The sequence below is a fragment of the Tubulanus polymorphus genome, chromosome 2 (assembly GCF_964204645.1).
Source record: "Tubulanus polymorphus chromosome 2, tnTubPoly1.2, whole genome shotgun sequence".
Classification (NCBI taxonomy): domain Eukaryota; kingdom Metazoa; phylum Nemertea; class Palaeonemertea; order Tubulaniformes; family Tubulanidae; genus Tubulanus; species Tubulanus polymorphus.
Window position 1 is genome coordinate 27,119,448 of NC_134026.1, and position 19,015 is coordinate 27,138,462.

General features: G+C 39.4%; 2 protein-coding genes across 2 annotated transcripts; one reads left to right on the forward strand and one right to left on the reverse strand.

Moving 5' to 3' along the window:
* Positions 1-1,199: 1,199 nt before the first annotated feature.
* LOC141899125 (nucleolar protein 4-like) lies at positions 1,200-12,136 on the reverse strand. The gene is made up of 5 exons (XM_074785278.1): positions 11,834-12,136; positions 4,845-4,916; positions 1,882-2,034; positions 1,526-1,756; positions 1,200-1,229 (listed from the first exon to the last, which is right to left on the reverse strand). The coding sequence occupies exons 1-5, from the start codon at positions 12,134-12,136 to the stop codon at positions 1,200-1,202; spliced, it is 789 nt and encodes a 262-aa protein (XP_074641379.1).
* A 2,983-nt stretch (positions 12,137-15,119) lies between these two features.
* On the forward strand, positions 15,120-17,997 carry LOC141899539 (uncharacterized). Its single transcript, XM_074785910.1, has 2 exons — positions 15,120-16,559; positions 16,819-17,997. Exons 1-2 carry the CDS (start codon positions 15,224-15,226, stop codon positions 17,643-17,645), a joined length of 2,163 nt encoding a protein of 720 aa, XP_074642011.1. The 5' UTR covers positions 15,120-15,223; the 3' UTR covers positions 17,646-17,997.
* Positions 17,998-19,015: the final 1,018 nt, after the last annotated feature.

Consider the following 19,015-nt stretch of genomic DNA (forward strand, 5'->3'; position numbering starts at 1 on the left):
ACCTGGTAATGATATTATTACCCGCACCGGACACGTTTCTTCATATAATCCCTTTTCGTCTACGGGATCAACGTTTCTTCTGAATTGCTTGCCATATTTCTAAAGTTGGTAACTTTGCAATGCGTGACAACTAATTGATATGAAAAATGGATATCTAAAAACCCAGGAAAATTATCTACTTTCATCGTGCGCCATCTTTCAATTTAGAAAGGAAACAGTCTTACATGCGTCGAAACGCAGGCCATCATTTTGGACATTTTGGGGTCACATTCAGGTATACAAAAGGGACGTAAATTTTCTATGGTGGTTCATATTTTTGTTTATTTTGACAATCATCCATATTAGGTCAGTAGACGTGACTGAGTGCATATCTCCTAATGATGGCCCTCCGGGTGCGATGGGTGCCAAAGATGCTTAAATGACCGCAATTTTTCATAAAATATGCTTATCGTATATTATATCATCATTCCACTTGAATTAGCTGTTAGTAGGTGCATAAACTCGCTTAGAATGCAAATCCAAAATTGTTCGAATTGTTGGAAGAAAATAAAGTGCACTGCGCGTAATTTATAATGGTAACTAGAACATATTCAGTGTGGTTTTTATATATACATGTATATATTTTTCATATCAAAACCATCGAAATAAGAGTCGAAAGATGCTTTCATAAATGAACTTATCAAATTTGTGATTTATGGTTAAGTCGCAATTATACCTTCAAACCAACCAGCCATACCATTTACTTGCAAATTACAAATGACGCTTTGTCCTCATCACGCCGAGCCGTCAATAACTTTTAGTTCCTGGATGATTTATCAGATGGCAGCAGTTTTCAACTGATTCAATGGACCAACAGGTCGATGGGTTAGAAAATCTTCCTTTTTAGATTGCATAATGGAGCTGACTTCGACCTTCGCGTTTCCTCATATGTTTCTGTTATATGTTCGCCTGATTTGGGATGCGGCGGTCTCAGTAATAATCTAGTGGGTATATGCATGGGCCCAGTTTGGATATCCTGTTGAAGGGGACACAGAAAATGCGAAGCCAGAAGATATTGAAAAATTGAAACAAGGAGATGAATTTTTGAAGAGTTCTAAAGGTAATAAAGCCCGAATCTTTTGATTTTTTGTATCTTTAAAACATTTTGGGGACCCACAAATGAAACTCATAGATTTCTCTAGGGTCAGGTGGGGGTTGCGTTAACCATGAGAATCCCAGGATATGCCACCCTGGTATATTATACAGTATAGGAAAGATTAATACACAAAGTGCGCCACGTTTGGTAACATCTACCAGTTTAGTATTACGGGTTATTTTTTTGGTGTGTGCGTGGTGCTTAAATCCACAAAGTGCGAAATAATTCGGGTGATACCATTTTTTTTATAAACATGGACAACCTGCACGACGAATAACCGATATATTCATGCAACCAACAAAACAAAACAACATGAAATTCATTCAGACATAAATCGGGTGGCATATTTATTACTGCAGACAAATTTACATCACTGAACACCAGTTTTACCTCGGCGTCCATCTTATAAAGGTAGGCATCATCTTCTGAACAACCTTTCGCTTGTACGTGTTTTAGATACGTTGTCGTTATCGGGAAATTGAAATCAACGATAGATTCGTCCAAGTTCGTATTATTATTGGCTTCAGTGGTCACGACGTGCATTCGTTTTTGGCAATGGGCGCACGACATTAGAAACCTTGTTACAGCTTCCCGCGGGAGGAAGGCGTACGTTTCAGCGATCTACCGAAAGAAAGAAAACGAAAATACAGGAAGTGTCAATGAAAGCGCTAATTTTACTGAAAAGTTATCAGCGGTTGGTTAAATCATCGTTGATGAAAATATGTTCCCATCCAGAATTTACTTACGGCTCGATAAGTTCGTTTTTGCCCAGCATGTTTTCCACCTCTACCATCTATATCTACATGGACATTGTAAATAATGTCAAAAAAGTCTTCCACAATAGCTACTCGCTTAAAACCAGGTTGTTCCGTCGCATTTGAAGATGGTCCTTCGGCATTCTAAAAATGAATATGATTATGAATTTCTTAAACACGGACGAGGACGTTACCTTTTCATGGACAATTTATTTATGACGTTGCGAGGTCAATGGCCAAAACATAGGGTGGGCAACAACCACTTTAGAAGATGATGTAAAATAAATTAGAATTTGTGGGATTGATGATTCTCATGTTTGATTAAAGTGTTGTTGCAATGAAAAATGGCACTTCTGACATTTATTTAATCGCGCGACAAAATGAATTTTACCACAAATAGCGATTAGTGCGTTTTAGTATTTTTAGTATGGTTCAATTTACGGACGTCTTCTTCAAGAAAAACCGATGATTGGAGTTGTCCTTGCTTTGTTGATTTGGATTAATTTTTCATGTTACTAAAATAATGTCAGAACTCAATTTAGTTATAAATTTATAATTATACATGTATTTCACTTTCGTTTTGACATATTACGTTTCCTATTTTAGAGTAGGGGAAATCACGAAGTTTTGATAATGCCCGAACTCAATTTACGTACTTCGCTTCAGCTTTTTAGGTTTCTCATTGAAGAAAGGGCAGTCGAAGCTAAAATTTTCGGTTTATTATCATCATTGAATTCATGGTAATCAGAGTGCGCGACGATCTCAACTTTCAGGACGTTTAAGTACGATATTTATCTCAAATCTGCTTAGCTTTGCTCCGCGCAAGGCGATTTCAGGTCGGCCAGCATCCAACTCCGGTAATGAGGAAAAGTTGCATTACCATGGAAACCAATGAAAAGAGAAGGAAACGAACAACTGAACGCGGTATTGATTGTGAGCAGTACGTAGCGTGTTACCCCAGGCTAGATAAGTCCGATAGATAGAGCGCACCCTCTCATGTACTGCTTCCTTCCGCCTGAAAACAACACAAGAACCGTACATGGACAAAATACTGAAACGCCCATAATTCCCGCTAATCAACGCGGCTACGACTTATCTTCGGTGCGCCGAATTGAACGAAACCGACAAACAACCGACTACTACTCGGCAGTGATTAGATGTAACTGATGCTGACAACTCCTGGGACGTCCCTTATTACGCACAATGATCCACTAGACCAGTCCGAATTAGAATTGGCGCCTTTACGACGAATACCAACCACTCCGGATAGCACCGTTTATAAATGAATTCGATGAAGTCAGATTTTAAGGAACAAAAAATTATTCTTATGGTGAAGAATCAAATTTGCGTCGAGAGATTTAGCCGCAGAACCCGTACAGTATATCGACCTCCTGAAAGACAACCAATCATCATCTTTTTACGTATGAATTATTTACTGATCATCCTGCAAGATCTTACTCGAATCAGTTTTTCAGGACCATTTTCCGCTAATAAAAGCGATGCGACGTCCGTTGATGAAATCATTATTTTTTACTCAGCGGTGTTGTCGGTGGTGCTCTGTAAGCTACTTTGCCAGTCCTGCTCACACATCCGTGAATTAATAATTATCTGTCAGGTTCGAAGTACGCCGTGGAAATGAAAGTGGGCGTTGGTCCGGAGACAGATTGTCAGGGATGCGTTTGTTGATCCCGTGTCATCGCAATGTTTTAACTACGGTGATGATACATCTATACCGCTAATCAATTTCGTCGGCCCACAATTTACAGCCATTAAATATCATCAAAATTCATCTGACTTGCGTTGGAAATTGAAAACAAATTTCTACCGTGTTATTGCGGAAGAATGGAAAAATGGCAAAACCAGTCATCTTATACGTGATGGAGTTTTTGACATTTTTATGGTAAGAATGACAAGCCGTGTCAGACTAAGCTGTGTCCAATAACTGATATGTTTTGGGAAGTCCTCACAGACCACAACCATTGATTCTTAAATTCTCCTTTTAGTCTAAGCAGGAAATTTATAAGCCTTTAAGAAAAAACTTAGCAATAAAATCTTATTACTAATTTTACTAATGAAACAATTTTCTTTGTATGAAAAAAGTTTTGAATTTTGGCAGACGCCTTTTGATGCAATAGGTACCGTGCACTAAAGAAAAGAACAAACGAATTAATTTTTAAGACCTCTCTGCAAGGTGCCTGCGCGTTAATCAAACCCATTGCAAAGTTTGCCGGACGAATGGGAATACATCTAATTAGGTATACACTTAGGCGAAGTTCTCGTCGATCGACTCAGACAAGGCTGTCGTGCAACCTGCCGAGAGAATCGGATCTGTGCACCTGTACCTTGGCGTCTTATGGGATCTTGCGTGTAGAGAGCAGGGCAATCATTCGCTCTCCTGTAAGGTAAGTTTCCATAAAGGTGTACAAAACGGTTACCATGGGAACGGTCCGTCCGACGATTTCTCACGGAATAAGATCCTGAACGCACAATTCTATTGGGCATTTGTCGCATACAATTACCGTGACAGAGAGGGAGATGTGTAGCCACGCAAACCCCACAAGCTAGATTGATACAAAAAACAAACTGGTAACAAGAAACGATGAACCAGGGAGATTGCCAATAGTCGGAAAGAAGAAAGATCGACCCATCTCAGCACGTCACCGTGTCAGTATCAGATGTCTGTGTACGACGATAAGTCACGTGACGATAAGAAATAACCGTTTTGTCTGAGCAAAGCTGAGACCATAGCAGCCCGCACCGTCAAACTTGCTGAATTTCATTTGAAAAGTTTGTAACTCTTCTATGAAAGTGTGATTAGACGAATTTGAATGGATGGTCTTGTGTACTTACAGATCATATAGTTTCGTCATGAACAAGTTAATTTGTTAAAATGATCTTGTTCATTGATACCTACGAGCAATTAGTTCAGATAATTGCTCGTAGTTGATACTTACCACCGTCTTTCCAGATGGGCCAGATTCTGCGTCAGAAAAAGGCGTCTTTTGAGGCCACAGTCTTCCCCGTTTCTGCAATACAAAATAACGACAATAACGGTTTAATAATCTTTTTTTGTTAGTTCGTTATAAACATTTCGGGTGTAAGTAAACACGCTGCTCGGAAAGTCGTCACCGTGCAATCATCGTCGTCTCAGTTTCACCAAAGCTTTCAATCAACTTCATTTTCATAGTGAAAAAGAAAAGAAATAAGCGCCTTTAATGGGACCGGGTGATCATATACCATTTGCACAGTTCTCATGCTTTAACATTTGGATGCGATCAAAGTAACAGAATAATTAGCCAGTTAAGTGCTGGGAATATTATCAAGAGCAAAGAACACGCAAGTTTTCCTCGGCCAGGAGATACCCGGCCAAATTACAGTTATTTTAGCCTAAAGGAACACTCCACAATAGGTTATTTCCGAGTCTTTGTAATCCAGAGGATGTGTCCGCCCAATCCGTCTCTATGGATACCTACATTCTTGTCAGAATTTACCTCATTCGTGCACCGGAGACTGCGCCGATAGGGAAATCTGGTAACGTACGTTCCACGGACGCTGAGCTGACAGCCTCGTTCAACTATTCATGGGAAAACGACACCACGGATGAGAAGACAGAAACACGAGAAAACTGAAACTCAAACGGCCCAAGTCATCCTACTTACATCTTGACATGAGACGCTGTTTCATGTAGAGCGGTCATTTCACCAGTAAAATGGCAAGATACAAAGAAACCCGAGAAACTTTCTCCTCTTCGACAGCGGTTTTAACTTTCTAGAGAAGAATGGCGGGATGGTTTACTTCGATGTAAAATCGTCATTTTCCAAATGGAATCGTATTCAGATGTTTTGTTATCAAATTACGAAATTTAAATAGTATGAAAAAAACTGCTTCGTGACCCCGACAAATATTACGTGGAATCGGCGCACGAAGACAGTGAAAGTGCGTGTTGAATTCCAATGTTGGCTCTAGCTAACAAGGTTAACCACATCCACAAATTGGATTTGATCATCGGTTTACATTCACAAAGCTGATGGGATGGAACCGCTACTAAAAAACAACAATAGCTTTTTCTTTCGAAAAAAAACCAAACCAAATATAAAGGATTTCGCGGTGAAGAAACGATATTCAATATCCACCCTTAATGAGTGAAACTCTTTACGAGAAATGATTCGTTGTGATTGGCTCGATTTTGAGTATCAAGCTGTCCAGCTAGTTTCCAACCATGTCGATTGATAAGTCTTAGCCTGACCGTAACTTCCGCCAGTTTCTGACTTCGTGCACAGCAGTCGTTTAAACGCGGCGTTTTGCTCGCAGTGTTCCGAAAAATCTGTCTCTGCATTTTTTTTTTAGAAGAAATCATTTCTATTAGTTAACAATACACATCTATTTGCCGAGCTAAATGATTTTCAAATTATTGTGTGGTAAATACATTCAGAAAATATGAATACGCTATATACATTCTCCAGCATCAGTGAAAAGTTGTTTTTGATGAAGATCGTTATTCATTATTTCTTGATCTATGGCGATACAAGGACGGGAACAACAAATCGTGCTTTGGAATGGATGGGTTATCTTTGATAAACATTCTTTTTCAGCTGTTCGTTCTCTCAAGCGGAGGAGGGCATGATCTTTGATCCGGTCACGTGACAGCTCGCTTTGGGACAATGCAGAGCTACGGCATTACAGTTGCATTTCCTGAATAAATCCTCAGTAAGGCGAGTGGCTCTCACACGAGCATTCAGAGCAAACTGCTTGCACGCATTAGCCATTTACAGGAGAAGAATTATGAAAGAAGCTTTGAATATACGGTAGATTTTTCCAGGATACTGCGAACGCATTATCTTGGTGGGTAGAGAAAAAGTAACAGGCTAACTATTCGTGATAAAGGAGTCAACTCCATCCCGCGCCGTTCCGCACACGCGGATTTAAGATGGCCGGACGCACAAATGCGTGCCTCAAGCAAAAGTGTTTCCATGGTTACAAGAATCTTATGTCGAAATGTGGATTTAATCATCTCAATTATAACCATCAATCGGTTTGCCATCAAAAGGTGTAAAGTTCTTACGATCAAATGCATGGAAATCCTTGAAGCGCCGGTGAACCCAACCATTTGTAAAGCTTCGTGAATATGTTTAAGTAATGTATCGATTCCTAAGCGGGGAAAAATCCTGAAAATCTTCTATACCGATAAAGTTCGGTCGTAGGTAAGATACTTATTATCCTGAACAGTTGACTTCAGTCGTTGCATGTGCGGAGATAGAATCAAGAATTTTCCGCCAAGTCGTCGCCGCGCGTTTATTAGTCACCCCTTTGTCATTCTCGTCGAAGCATCAACAAAATAGGATTTATTGGAGATTTTTCGTCGCAAGACCGGATTTGACAGGCCACCGCTCAAGGGTTTTCCTTATGAGAATCCAAATCCCAAAGCCATAGCCATCACTTATGAATAAGCCCGCCCATTAGCAACAAGATTGTAATTTTTTGGATGAATCTCGTACCGATTATTTTGTAAGATCGCATCTCGACAGTTAATTTCATATAAAAATATACGTTGACACAGAGTGGCCACGAAAAGACGCTCGACTATTACGGTGGTTTTCCGGTAATCTGCCTGATTCCTCTTCGGATAAGCTTTACGTTATTGATTGCTGATTGGACGTCCGAATGCGAATATGAGACTCATAACTCACAATAAATCAGAAGTTTAGATTAGGTGAATGATATAGTGGCAAGCTCCCGTATCAAGAAATGTCATCTACATTAATTAAATCAGACTGTCAACTGAAGGGCAATAAATTCCTCGTTTGTCTCAATAATTACCTTTAAAGACCTAACCACACACATGTCGCTGTTAAGAGATTGCCGTGATTAAATATTGGTTTTCTGGAGAGAACTGCGAATCTACCACATAATCGACACGATGTTTAATTATTAATCGTTTTAAAAGATGGGCTGCCGCTTTAATATTTATTCCTTCTTCAGTCAATCGGCATGGCTTAAAGTGTGCGGATATAAAAACTGTTCGCTAAAACCACTGCCTGCAAGATTTTTATTTTCATTATTGGAATTCACATGGTTATTGGAAGCGAACTAATTGAATTTGATTATATTTCATCTAATAATTTCATTTTAAAACGTATGTAGCTCTAGCGATGCCTCAAGGCTGCCCCGTCAGTCGAGCACTCGTCTATTCGTTTTTATCGTCAGTTTCCTGATAAAGTAGTGAAATGAATATTCCTTAATACGAAAAGACGATGAGTAGTTGACTTATACATGCCTGCACAGGCCCGATTCCCCTTCAAAAATTTGGGTCAAGATTTTTCGAAATTTAGATACAATTTTTATGTTTTTTTGGAAAATGAAAAGCAAGCTATTCTGAAAAGATTTCAGATACCCGGGCACTTCATTTGCCCTTTTTGAATAGGAAAGTGCCCATTTTTACGGTAAAAAGTGCCCTTTTCTTGAAATGGAACTGCCCCTCAAAAGCTCGGCACGGGCCTGCTACACACTTTTCCAAAGTAATTTTTCTATTTTCCATGGTTAGACCATGCTAACGCCAACAGATCCCAGGAAATCTCGGGAAGTATACAATGTACATTATATGTCATTTACTCAGTAGCCCTTTCAGGGTAGCGTCGTACGTGATGATTTCTGCAAGATGTTGGGACACTTAGCCACTTAATGAAGCAGACACAGGGATACGGATCCGCTCTTTTAGTTTTAGGAAACAAGTGCGCAATTGCGATATTTGCCAAAGGCACGAGTGACGTTGCCCAATTACCTCCAGAGCATACACAGCTGCACACACCGGTTTCCCTTCCCTCAAGCGCATTAATGCTCGTTCTATCTGGGTGATTAGCGCCTGGTCGTACCCGGATCTTTCCACCTCTTCACTTGGCCGAGTAAAATTACATGTCTCGTCGTGTCTCCGTATAGGATTCCTCCCGGATGGTTGCATTGATCGCAAGAGCGGCTTCTCCCGTTGCGATATTCTGTGTCAATACGGCAGTACCGATGATATTTAGTGACTCCCAGCGTATCGTCGACTCATCGAACATTATCAACACAGGACCGATATCGGATCATTTGATCACAAATGGAAAATGATACATCTGTTCATTCTCTTATTCCCCGATATGCTCCGTATATCTTTACACAGTTTTGTCTCTGTCGTCCGCGCTTAAAACAAAAACCCATGTCACCCAAAAAGTCGGTTCAAAACATAATATGATTAATGAAATAACAGTTTATTTGTAAGATGTCTAAGCCCAGTTGTGAACGGCTCAATGGTGGACCCACATTTTTTAACTTTGAAATGGACTCATTGAACGTTGCTTTTTAGTCTTTTTGCACAAACTCTATCTTTCGACTTAACCTTTAACTGCAAACCGGGATATATGGAGAATACAGACCTTTCTAAAGGTAATTCCAGTAATAAAGAATTACTTTTTCCGATATAATTCACATCGCATCATATATAAACGTTTTGACTGAGTGAATTGACAATTGCGAAAAACACAAAGAATCTTTAATTCAATTCTAGCGCTCGGTCACGCATTAAATTATTCGGAAGGTGAATCGTTAACAAATTAACGATTGCGGCGCTGTTGTCTCTTCAAACCACGCCCTGTACTTGCTTTTTGCCTAATACGGATCATGCCCGTATCCATCAATTTGACTACATCCTATGTGATTCGGTATAAATAACGCGTAAATCGACCGCCGCGTTCGTCAGGTAATGTTCACCAACTATAATCAGTCCTATTAGTCGAGTCCGTTGCCATGACACTACCACGAATGGGCCCCAAATGCGACACACCCTGAGTTGTTGGGATTATCTATATCTACACCGTTTAGCAGACTCCTTATAATTATCTATCACATCTGACGTGGGATAACATCCACAAGTTCAGCTACGCGCGCATATAGATATTGAAATGAATTATCTAACGTAACGAGAGAAAATGATATTATGAGCTACAGTATTCTGATCTCTATCTGATAAGAAAGGAAAAGGATAAAGATCCTGACCGATGGCTTAATCCGTTAGCCGGCCTTTTATCGGGGATTGTAAAAATGCTGAGATGTCTAAGCCGAAACACTAGTAGCGCTCTATCTGAATTTAATTGTCCCATCAAAACGATATATTCTTAAAAGGACATCTAGATTATTGAATCAAATGAACGAGCCATTCTTGGGAATTTAGTTTTTCGAGGCCATCTGCCAAATTTCTATTTCAGTTCAATTGCTAACTAGTGTTAAACAAGAATGCTGTCAACAAATATTAATTAAAATGTGGAAATTGGAACGGACGGAATCTATTTCAGCAGTTCATTAGCGCCGCAGAAACTGATAATTGAAACTCCATGGACACGTCCCATAACAAAACTCTAAATGGTATCAACTTTTGCCGGAACCGTAAAACCCCAGTCAACGAACAAATCAAAGGAACAGATTTCTCGTGTATCCTCTTTGACTTGGAGTGGTTTTTAGTCGCTCGCTGACGAAACGACAAAGACCAAATGGGATGTGAGATCGATCATGGTAGATGCGAGTAAAATGGCTACAAGGCATGTAATCATCCGGTATCATCACAATGTAACATGGGTGTGGTCCATTCAATTTAGCGTATATGCGTGTATAGACATACCTCCCGTCGACACTATCCCGAACAAAAACCATACATCTTTTTGCAATAAATGATTATGAAAATGATACAGCGATAAAATACAACCATCTACAGAACATGTTACTTATAATCAATTTATTCCAATGAAAGAAAACGAGAAAAAAAAACATACGAAAAGATGCCTTCATCGGTAAAATCCATAGACTTATATATCATGAGACCAATTACTCTGGAGAATTAGATCCTTTGGAAAAATTTATCATTTTAGCAATTAGGCTAGAAAATGATTCCTTGTTTCGCCTAATCGGCCGGGTCATTTTGTAAATCGCAATGAAATTTGGTATTTGTTCATTTATATAGCTGCCGGGCATGTTATGGTTAGCTTGATATGGTTAGGCGGCCGGCCGGGTCAACTTTTAAGCTGAGCAGAAAGGAGAAACAAGGCATAAATCTCTTTGAGCCTTAATTAAGGTATCAATTTGTGAGTTTCTGGGACCGTCTACGTCAATTAAACTTCGTCAATTAATTAACGTAAACGCTACCTGTATGAACAAGCTTCAAAAAAATCTTTTTGATGAATACTAATTTGTAACTTCTTATTTTGCATCTTCGTCTAGATCTTTCCGCTGCGGACCGATGTCCGAGGGAAATATAGCTTCTATCATTCTATGGATATAAAATGATAAATGATAAATGTATATCGAAAGGGGGAAATAGATTATACGCGAATTTTCAATCAGCGTTGAATCGGAAATGCCGCTGGTACAAATTACGAAATGTGATTAGACAGGACCATCACCTGTCGCGTGCAGTTGATGGGACACTGCGGCGCATGTTTCAGGTATTACTAGGATGAATTCTACTGTAAATCAATGGTATTAGATTACATGAGTCGATGTACGAATACTTTTTAGGTACATGAGAGAATGCGCCATATGGAGTTGATATCATCAACATCAAAATATTCTTCAAAATGCCGTTTTAAAAAACTCATCATCGGCAAACGACGACAAAGAGAGAGTGAGCGTGATGCAATGGTCACGTGGATGTTAGCATATTGCGTACGTAAGTACCATATTCAGCTTGACAAGTTTTGATTAATAACCGGCAAACCACACAAAAATAAAGTATATTAAAATCATTATACAAATCCAACTACGTAATTATTTCGACACTTTCAGATGTTCATTTGTAAATGCTTTTTATGATTTCAATTATCTATTGAGTATTTCTTTTTTTGGAAACTTTTTCGTAAAATCATAATTTCTTTTTAAATAATAATTTTCGTTCTCAAAAAAGTAATCATCAAGTTCTTACCGTATGTTTTGTCGGAACGTATAGAACTTTTGTTAGTGGATCGTCGTCATCAAGTTCGTGTCCTTCTGGAGGTCCGATGCGGAACCCTTTCGCTTTCACCCAAAATCTGAATTTGGAGTTATCGGCTGAATTGTGTTCTTCGCCTGAAAGTGTCTTCACGATCCTGTTGTACTTTTTTCTAGTGACAGTTTTCGTTTTCCCGCTGTCACCGTAGTTTTTCAAAGCCCAGGCCTGGAAAATGTTGTACATCTCTAGTTTGACATCGTCGGATACGTGAACGACTGTCGCTGCTGCTGAAGACATGTTTATAGCAGTACGGCAGGTGAGAGTAGTGCGAGCGGGATGCAGGATGAACGAATGAGCGACCTGAGCGAGAGAGAGAAAGCTTGCGATATCACACCGGCCGGTATTGTCAGCTTTCAGTACTGATTAAATCCCTCGCGGCGATATTGGGACGAGAGATGCCGTACGTGTAACCGGAGCCAATCAGGATCTGTCTCACGTCGATGTCCCATTACCGGATGGAAGATGTACTGAGTTCTGAGAGATAATTGAAGGGGATGCGATTGACGCACGCCCTCCCGCAGGTATTTCAAAGCGCACTGAAAGCTCACTGAAAGCGGATTCGTAATAATTAAACCACATATGGTATCCTACTAAAACCTCTGTGCATCATGTTGTATCCGATCAACCCGTCAACTTTAATTCCCTTATCAACCAGTTCGGCGTGTATCATCTATTCGACATGGAAAGTCATGATTTAAGAAATGTTTGCTTCGAAAAGTAAAATTATCGTCGAAAAGTGAAATTATCGTAGCTGATTTCTCTCGTTCAAACCAAATCATCGATGTTTTCCAGTTTCAGGGGGTGGTCTCGGGGTCCGGACCCCTGCCTTTCTGCTGAGGTTGCCCATTTCGTCATGACAAAGATATATACATGTATATATTAAAAGCCCTCAAATTTGACACTCATGATTTCATTTCGAAATTTGCTTCTTTTAGGTTCTTTTAGGATACATATTTTCAAAAATACATAACACCGAGGGTGGAATCAGTGGCCTATGAGATGGCTGCTTTAAACTAGAAATACCTTTTCTTTTCCTCTGCACCCGGCCTTCGAATTTTTAGAATCCGCCCTTGAAAGTATCTATTACTGTTTCTATTTACGAATTAATCTAGAAAGTAAATATTGAATTCAAGAATATCAGAACGTGTATCATCACATCGTGCCGGAATAGAGAAAGTAACGTTCCAGGAGGCCACATCCTAATCACCGTCCAGGTAATGCTGCCTGCATGCAGTGCACTGTATCTTAGCGTCTAGCTGGATAATTATTGTCGGATTATATTGTAAGTCTAACCATGGACTCTAAAACGAAGAGAGTTTTAGAGTCCATGGTCTAACCATAGTTAGAACTCTATGTTCCAATGGACAAACAACATGCGATATTTCAAAATAGTTTTACTCGAGACGGGGGGCATGGGTGTGCCGAATGCTCCGTTTTGAAATCGAAGTTGCTTTGTGCCTGGTGAGGTATTGTTTACCTAAGGAATTATCAGGGGCGGTAACGGAATTTCTGTGTGTAAAGGTTGGAAAACGTTTCTCTGTGTGGTGACCAAATCTTCAAAATATTTTTTGGGGAAATCCTATAAACCCCCGGCTTTTGCCGGATCACATTGAACTTTGATCGGTGCTCGGAGTCCTTCCATTCCTTCCAAATCCGAAACCTATAAAAATCCTAATGAAGCAACAATAGTGACAAATCACTCGTGCAGTAGAGGTGGGGTCTTGAATTATTCTAACATTTTGTTGTTTGATATTGTTTGTCTCCATCTTAAAGCCTAACGATATTGTTTAGTACCGGTCGGTAGGGCCTACAAAGAGCGTGACACATCGTCAGATATTTTCATACTGACGAAAAAGAAAAAAAATTGACTTTATTTCTAGAATGTCAGCTAACGAGAGATTTCGTGAGTCGTTTAGGCAAAAATCGAATATAAATTCATCCGTCGATTTGTCACGAGTTTATTAAGATAGGGGTCTCATTTGTTGAACAGATCACGAATCGATTTCAATCATTCGACTTTATACAACTTTGCGGGTATCGCAATTCACTTGTATGTTCATAGTTCATCATTATGCCGCCGTTCTTTCTCGGTAACTAAACCGCGCGCTTCGGTCATACGACTATCTTATCAATGACGTCACATTCCGATGACGTGTGTTTTTCATCATAATGAGTCAGTGGTTGTTTTGGTCGCGCTGTCTCGAGATTGATAGTTGTTCTTGTAATCGGTTGCCGAACGGGCACGCGTCTGAGATTATTTGTCTAAATCGAAAACCACATTCCTGAAACGATGAATTTGTCGCACCCGAAGCGCCGAGATCGTCCGCCAGTAGAGCGTAAGGTTTATTGTCGAAATACTATTTTATTATGCAACTAAAACCCACCCCAATGTAACGGCATGCAAAACAAAGAGAGACAATAAAGGTGCAGCGTCACACAGATTTTTAAGGTCCCTGGTTCCCGTTCCGAAAAAGGAAACCGGAATATTTCGGACGCCGGGAGGCCACGAAATAGATGATACAGGAAGTGAAACAAATTCACTCCTTGTTGGGTGTTTGATAAGAAATCCAAAATGTTTGAAATGAGTCGATGAGGGATCATGTCCAGGATGTCATTGTAAGACACCTTTTTGACGGCATGAGGCCGGAGTCTGGAATTGGATTCAACAATCCAAAGAAAAAGTCATGCAACCCAAATTGGGTTTCAGTCCTGAACGTCGAGCCTGGGTCTAAAATTCCACAGTCTTTCGGTACAAGCCACGATTATTTTGGCAAATTGAAAAGACAATACTAAGTGTGATACCACGATGCTTTGCCATTAGGTCCGTCTGAGTGAGAAGTAGGTTCCAAAAACGGCTACATGTAAAAGAATTTCGAAAAAAACTAATGATTTGCAAAAAAAGTTTCATTTTTTCAATTCTCCCATTATTTGAATAAGATTCATCACAATTTTCACCTCCTTTTTTATTTTTTTCTGTATTTCATGTGGAAAATACTTATTAATTATTTTTACTTTATTCCTGTTCTCTTTTAAAAATTTTCCCTTCGCTCTCCCACTCTTTTCTTGAAAAAATACGTACTCCAAGTGATTAAAAAAAGCCTTACGTAGCATTTCAAATGATATCACATTTTCGTTTCATTCTCCGATTTGAAGTTTCATGCGTGGCGCATTTACCGTATCTAGCTGCAGTTCGCCACTGTCGGACTCAGTGTTCGCGTAGAGACGTGTCATGGCGTCGATTCAGTACTGAACTGAGATGGGGCCAGGTTAGGCCTCAACCCCGTTTGCCGCAGGTTATCGGGTTATTCTAAGTGTCCAACGATCATGGAGGACGTGAATTCGTGTATAGTCTGTAAAGCGCTTTGTGGGGAATCCGAATTTGAAGATGTCACCGGTTCATTACTCGAAACTATCGTTAAAGTGAAGGTTTTAGCTGAGCTGCCGTTTATGCTCGAACCCGGAACTCTATCAAATCGAACTGACTTAAAGATATGTCGGGTATGTAAAGGCATTTTAGAGAAGATACAAGATAATATCAAACATTTAAAAGATCGAGTTGCTCGACGGAGGGTGAATTTTGCTCGTATGCAGTTCCGTCAGAGTCGCAGCGTGAATTGTGAAAGGGATGCCGACCACGGGCCGCATCTCTCGGCCGAGTTGAACTGTGACAGCGATGGTGGAAGTCGTGATAAGCTCGGATTAGGCTTACGTCAAAGTAGTAATGAATCTAAAGAGTCAAATTCCCCGTGTACTGTGCTCAGTCATACATCATGTGTATCCGAAACAGAACAACTTGATCAATGTAGAGAGGTGCGAATACGCGTACCGCCTTCTATCAATGCAACATTTATAGTTCTAGAATCATCGGACAATTTGACTAATGACAAAGCTGCTAACAGCGGCGGTCAAAATTTACTGAGGTCATTAATCGATCAAAATGATCCTAAAGTTACCGACGTCATCGCGACTGCATCTTATGAGAAACCTCACCACGTTAATCTCAACGCATTTGAACAAAAAACGAAGCAGCCATTCTCTCCGATAACTACCGTTAAGAACGAAGTCAAACATCAAGCGCCGATTATAAACGTAACGTCGTGCGACGATAATTCATCGGATTCAGTGCGCAGTTCGCATAATGGTCATAGTCTACAACACGCCGGCAGTGTTGATATTCCTGTGCATCATTCCAATGATATGAAACGTAAACGACCATTGACAACTCAGTCTCGTTCATTCGATGAGGATAGTCGCGCGAAACTGGCGAGATTAGAACAATTGCAAACCGAGTCGAATACCGCAAGTCGTAGTTTGACGGCTAGTCCAAATCCGAATCATGCCAATAGACATGTCTTACTCTCGAAGAAACTCAGTCCAGATGTAAAAGCGCTTGATTTATCTTTGCGAACCCCGGGACCCGGACAGCCGTATACTTTATGCCCGAATACAGTTAGCCTCGCCTCTCTCTCACCGACTTTGTTACGTTCTATGCCTCTTCAACACAACAAAATGTCTAATTCATTTGACAGTCTTACGACTCAGTTGAGTCATTCATTTGATCGTGGAGCATCGATGGAAAGACAGAATACTGAAGATAGCGTGGTATCGTTCAATTCAGAAGATCCGGAAAAAGAAAGCCTGCATGTTTCAGGTGAACAAGGTAAATTTCTTTATATTATTCACAAAACTATAAACATTGAAAATTGGAAGTTATTGGAACAGATATTGAAAATTTAAAGTATATAAAAACAGCAACTTTTTGGCTGTTTCCTACCAATAGCCATCTTCAGATGGAAACAAGTTATTCATTCCCTGTATCTGACATTTCAACTCAAAATATTCTGTTTGCAAAAGATTATTTATCACTTGAATTATTTGTCCTGTCCTTGGAAAATAACAAATTTCCAACTATTTTTCAGATGGTAAATACCCTTGTGAGATTTGTGGAAAAAACTTTGAGAAAAAAAGCTTTTGGAAGAGACACGTTGTATGGTACCATAATGACCAAGCTTACACATGTCTTCAGTGTGGAGGCAAATTTGCCGAACGTTTTTCTTTGCAAATCCATGAATCACATGAACACGGTATGAACAGTACAATCCCAGTCAACGTACCTGATCAGATGCTTAATCAGACTCAATCTAGAGACAACAATCTTCAAAAATCGCGCAAAAAAATTCAGTATTGCGCCCAATGTCACGAACATTTTACCTCAAAGTACGACTTGCTACGACATCGCGTAACAACCGGACATATGGGTGGAGCAGGCGGCGTGTGTTCAGATCGTGAAGAGGAAGAGTTGGTTAATCATACACAGAAAACAAAATCTAGTATGTCTCGTCTAAGCCCATCATCACTTATAACCCCCAAAAAACTGCAGCACTCATGGTCGGCAAATCCGTATGATTCATTGATGCCTCGTAATACACTCACAGCACCGAACCCCTTAATCAAAACAAAAGGTGTTTCTCTGGATACGGGTCTCGCGCAGGCACCGATTGATGAAACCCCTGTTGTACCGGTGACCACTGCAGTCGATGATTCATGCGATAATAAGGACCTGCTCGGGTTCAGAAATGTAACGATGGTGAAAGCAGCGTCAATGGATTCGGGATTGAATCGAGGATGTTCACCAGCGAGCGACGAGATGGTACGAAGTAGCAGTATGAACGAAACAAATGAGCAATATGTCTACAGTAAAGAAGGTAATCATCTTCGTGTTTTAGAAGGGCCGAACGTTAAGTGACAGTAGCTCTGGCTCCTTGATTTGGACCTAGCTACTTTGAAAAAAATTTTGATCTGTGATCATGTTTGATGATCACACTATAAGTGTGCACTGGAGTTTAGAGGGTGTCAGTTGTTGGTTTTGTTATAGAGACGTCAGAGAAGTTGATTGGAATGGGTGTTGAGAAGTATTTGAATGTTTTGGTCACGTTGCAGGAGTAAGCTTTGCGCTTGCATACTGCATTTATTTGACTAGTTGTCTCAAGAGAAAGTAAAAAGCGAGAACCTGCCGATGGTTTGGATAGTTTTTAACAAGTCAAATATTTGTTCAGGATTTGCATGTAATGACAAAGATGAAATGAAAAGTATTTTTAAGCGAATGATAATATCATTATTATTATTATTATTATTATTATTATTATTATTATTATTGATTATTATTGTTGAAGCATTATTGTTTATTTCTGTTGTGTGGTAATATAGATTTTCATTTGCGATTCACTTGAAGTTCAATATATCTTCTAGGACAACACATACAGACTGTTGAAATGATTAAAGCTATAAATTCTTCAATCGATTAGTTAAATGTCACTGATTGATTTAATTATGCATTATTGTTACGAGCGGTTTTTGTTGATCTACTGAATTAGGACCATTCACATTATTGCACTGAGTGTTGTCAGAAAAGTTGTCATCCATTATTTCTATGTCAGATTATTCAAGACTGCCAGTCGACGATATCTATTCTTATTTCTAACATATATAACAAGTATTAGTATTCCTAGATTTAAAGCATTTTAGAAATGTATATTTTAAGGAAATGTTAACTATATAATTCATTTATTTTGTTACCCTGGCAGATATATTATGGTGGCTCAATTTTTTACCACAAAGAGTTTTAAATCAAGTTTGCTGATCAGTGAAAATTATAGATCGGTGTTTGAGGTGGAAATCATATCTTTTTTGGTGTCTTCAGACCTACAGTGTGTTAATGGATAATATGTTTTGCTGTTGAAAGATAATTTTTTATTCAAATGGTTAGTTATAGTCATGTACCATTTACAAATAGTACATGTAAACTAGCCAATCAAAGTGTAACTGTAAGAAAATTTACATACTCAACGAGGTTTGCCAATTTCAAAGCTCGATTTGTACAATTCTAAAGAGTATCTTCCCGGGATACGGGATCCTTCATTGTTAGCATCCTGTATCAAAATTTGGTATCCCAGCCTTCAATTCTTAATGAAGATAATACAGGAAAGAATCAAATTAAACATGTAATGGTGAAATAAGAAATGTTGTGTATCCTGTTGGGATAGTTTCATCTAAATTTTTAGTATCCCACCAAAAAATCTAGTACAGTAGATACTGAGATACTGAAGAAGTGTCAAG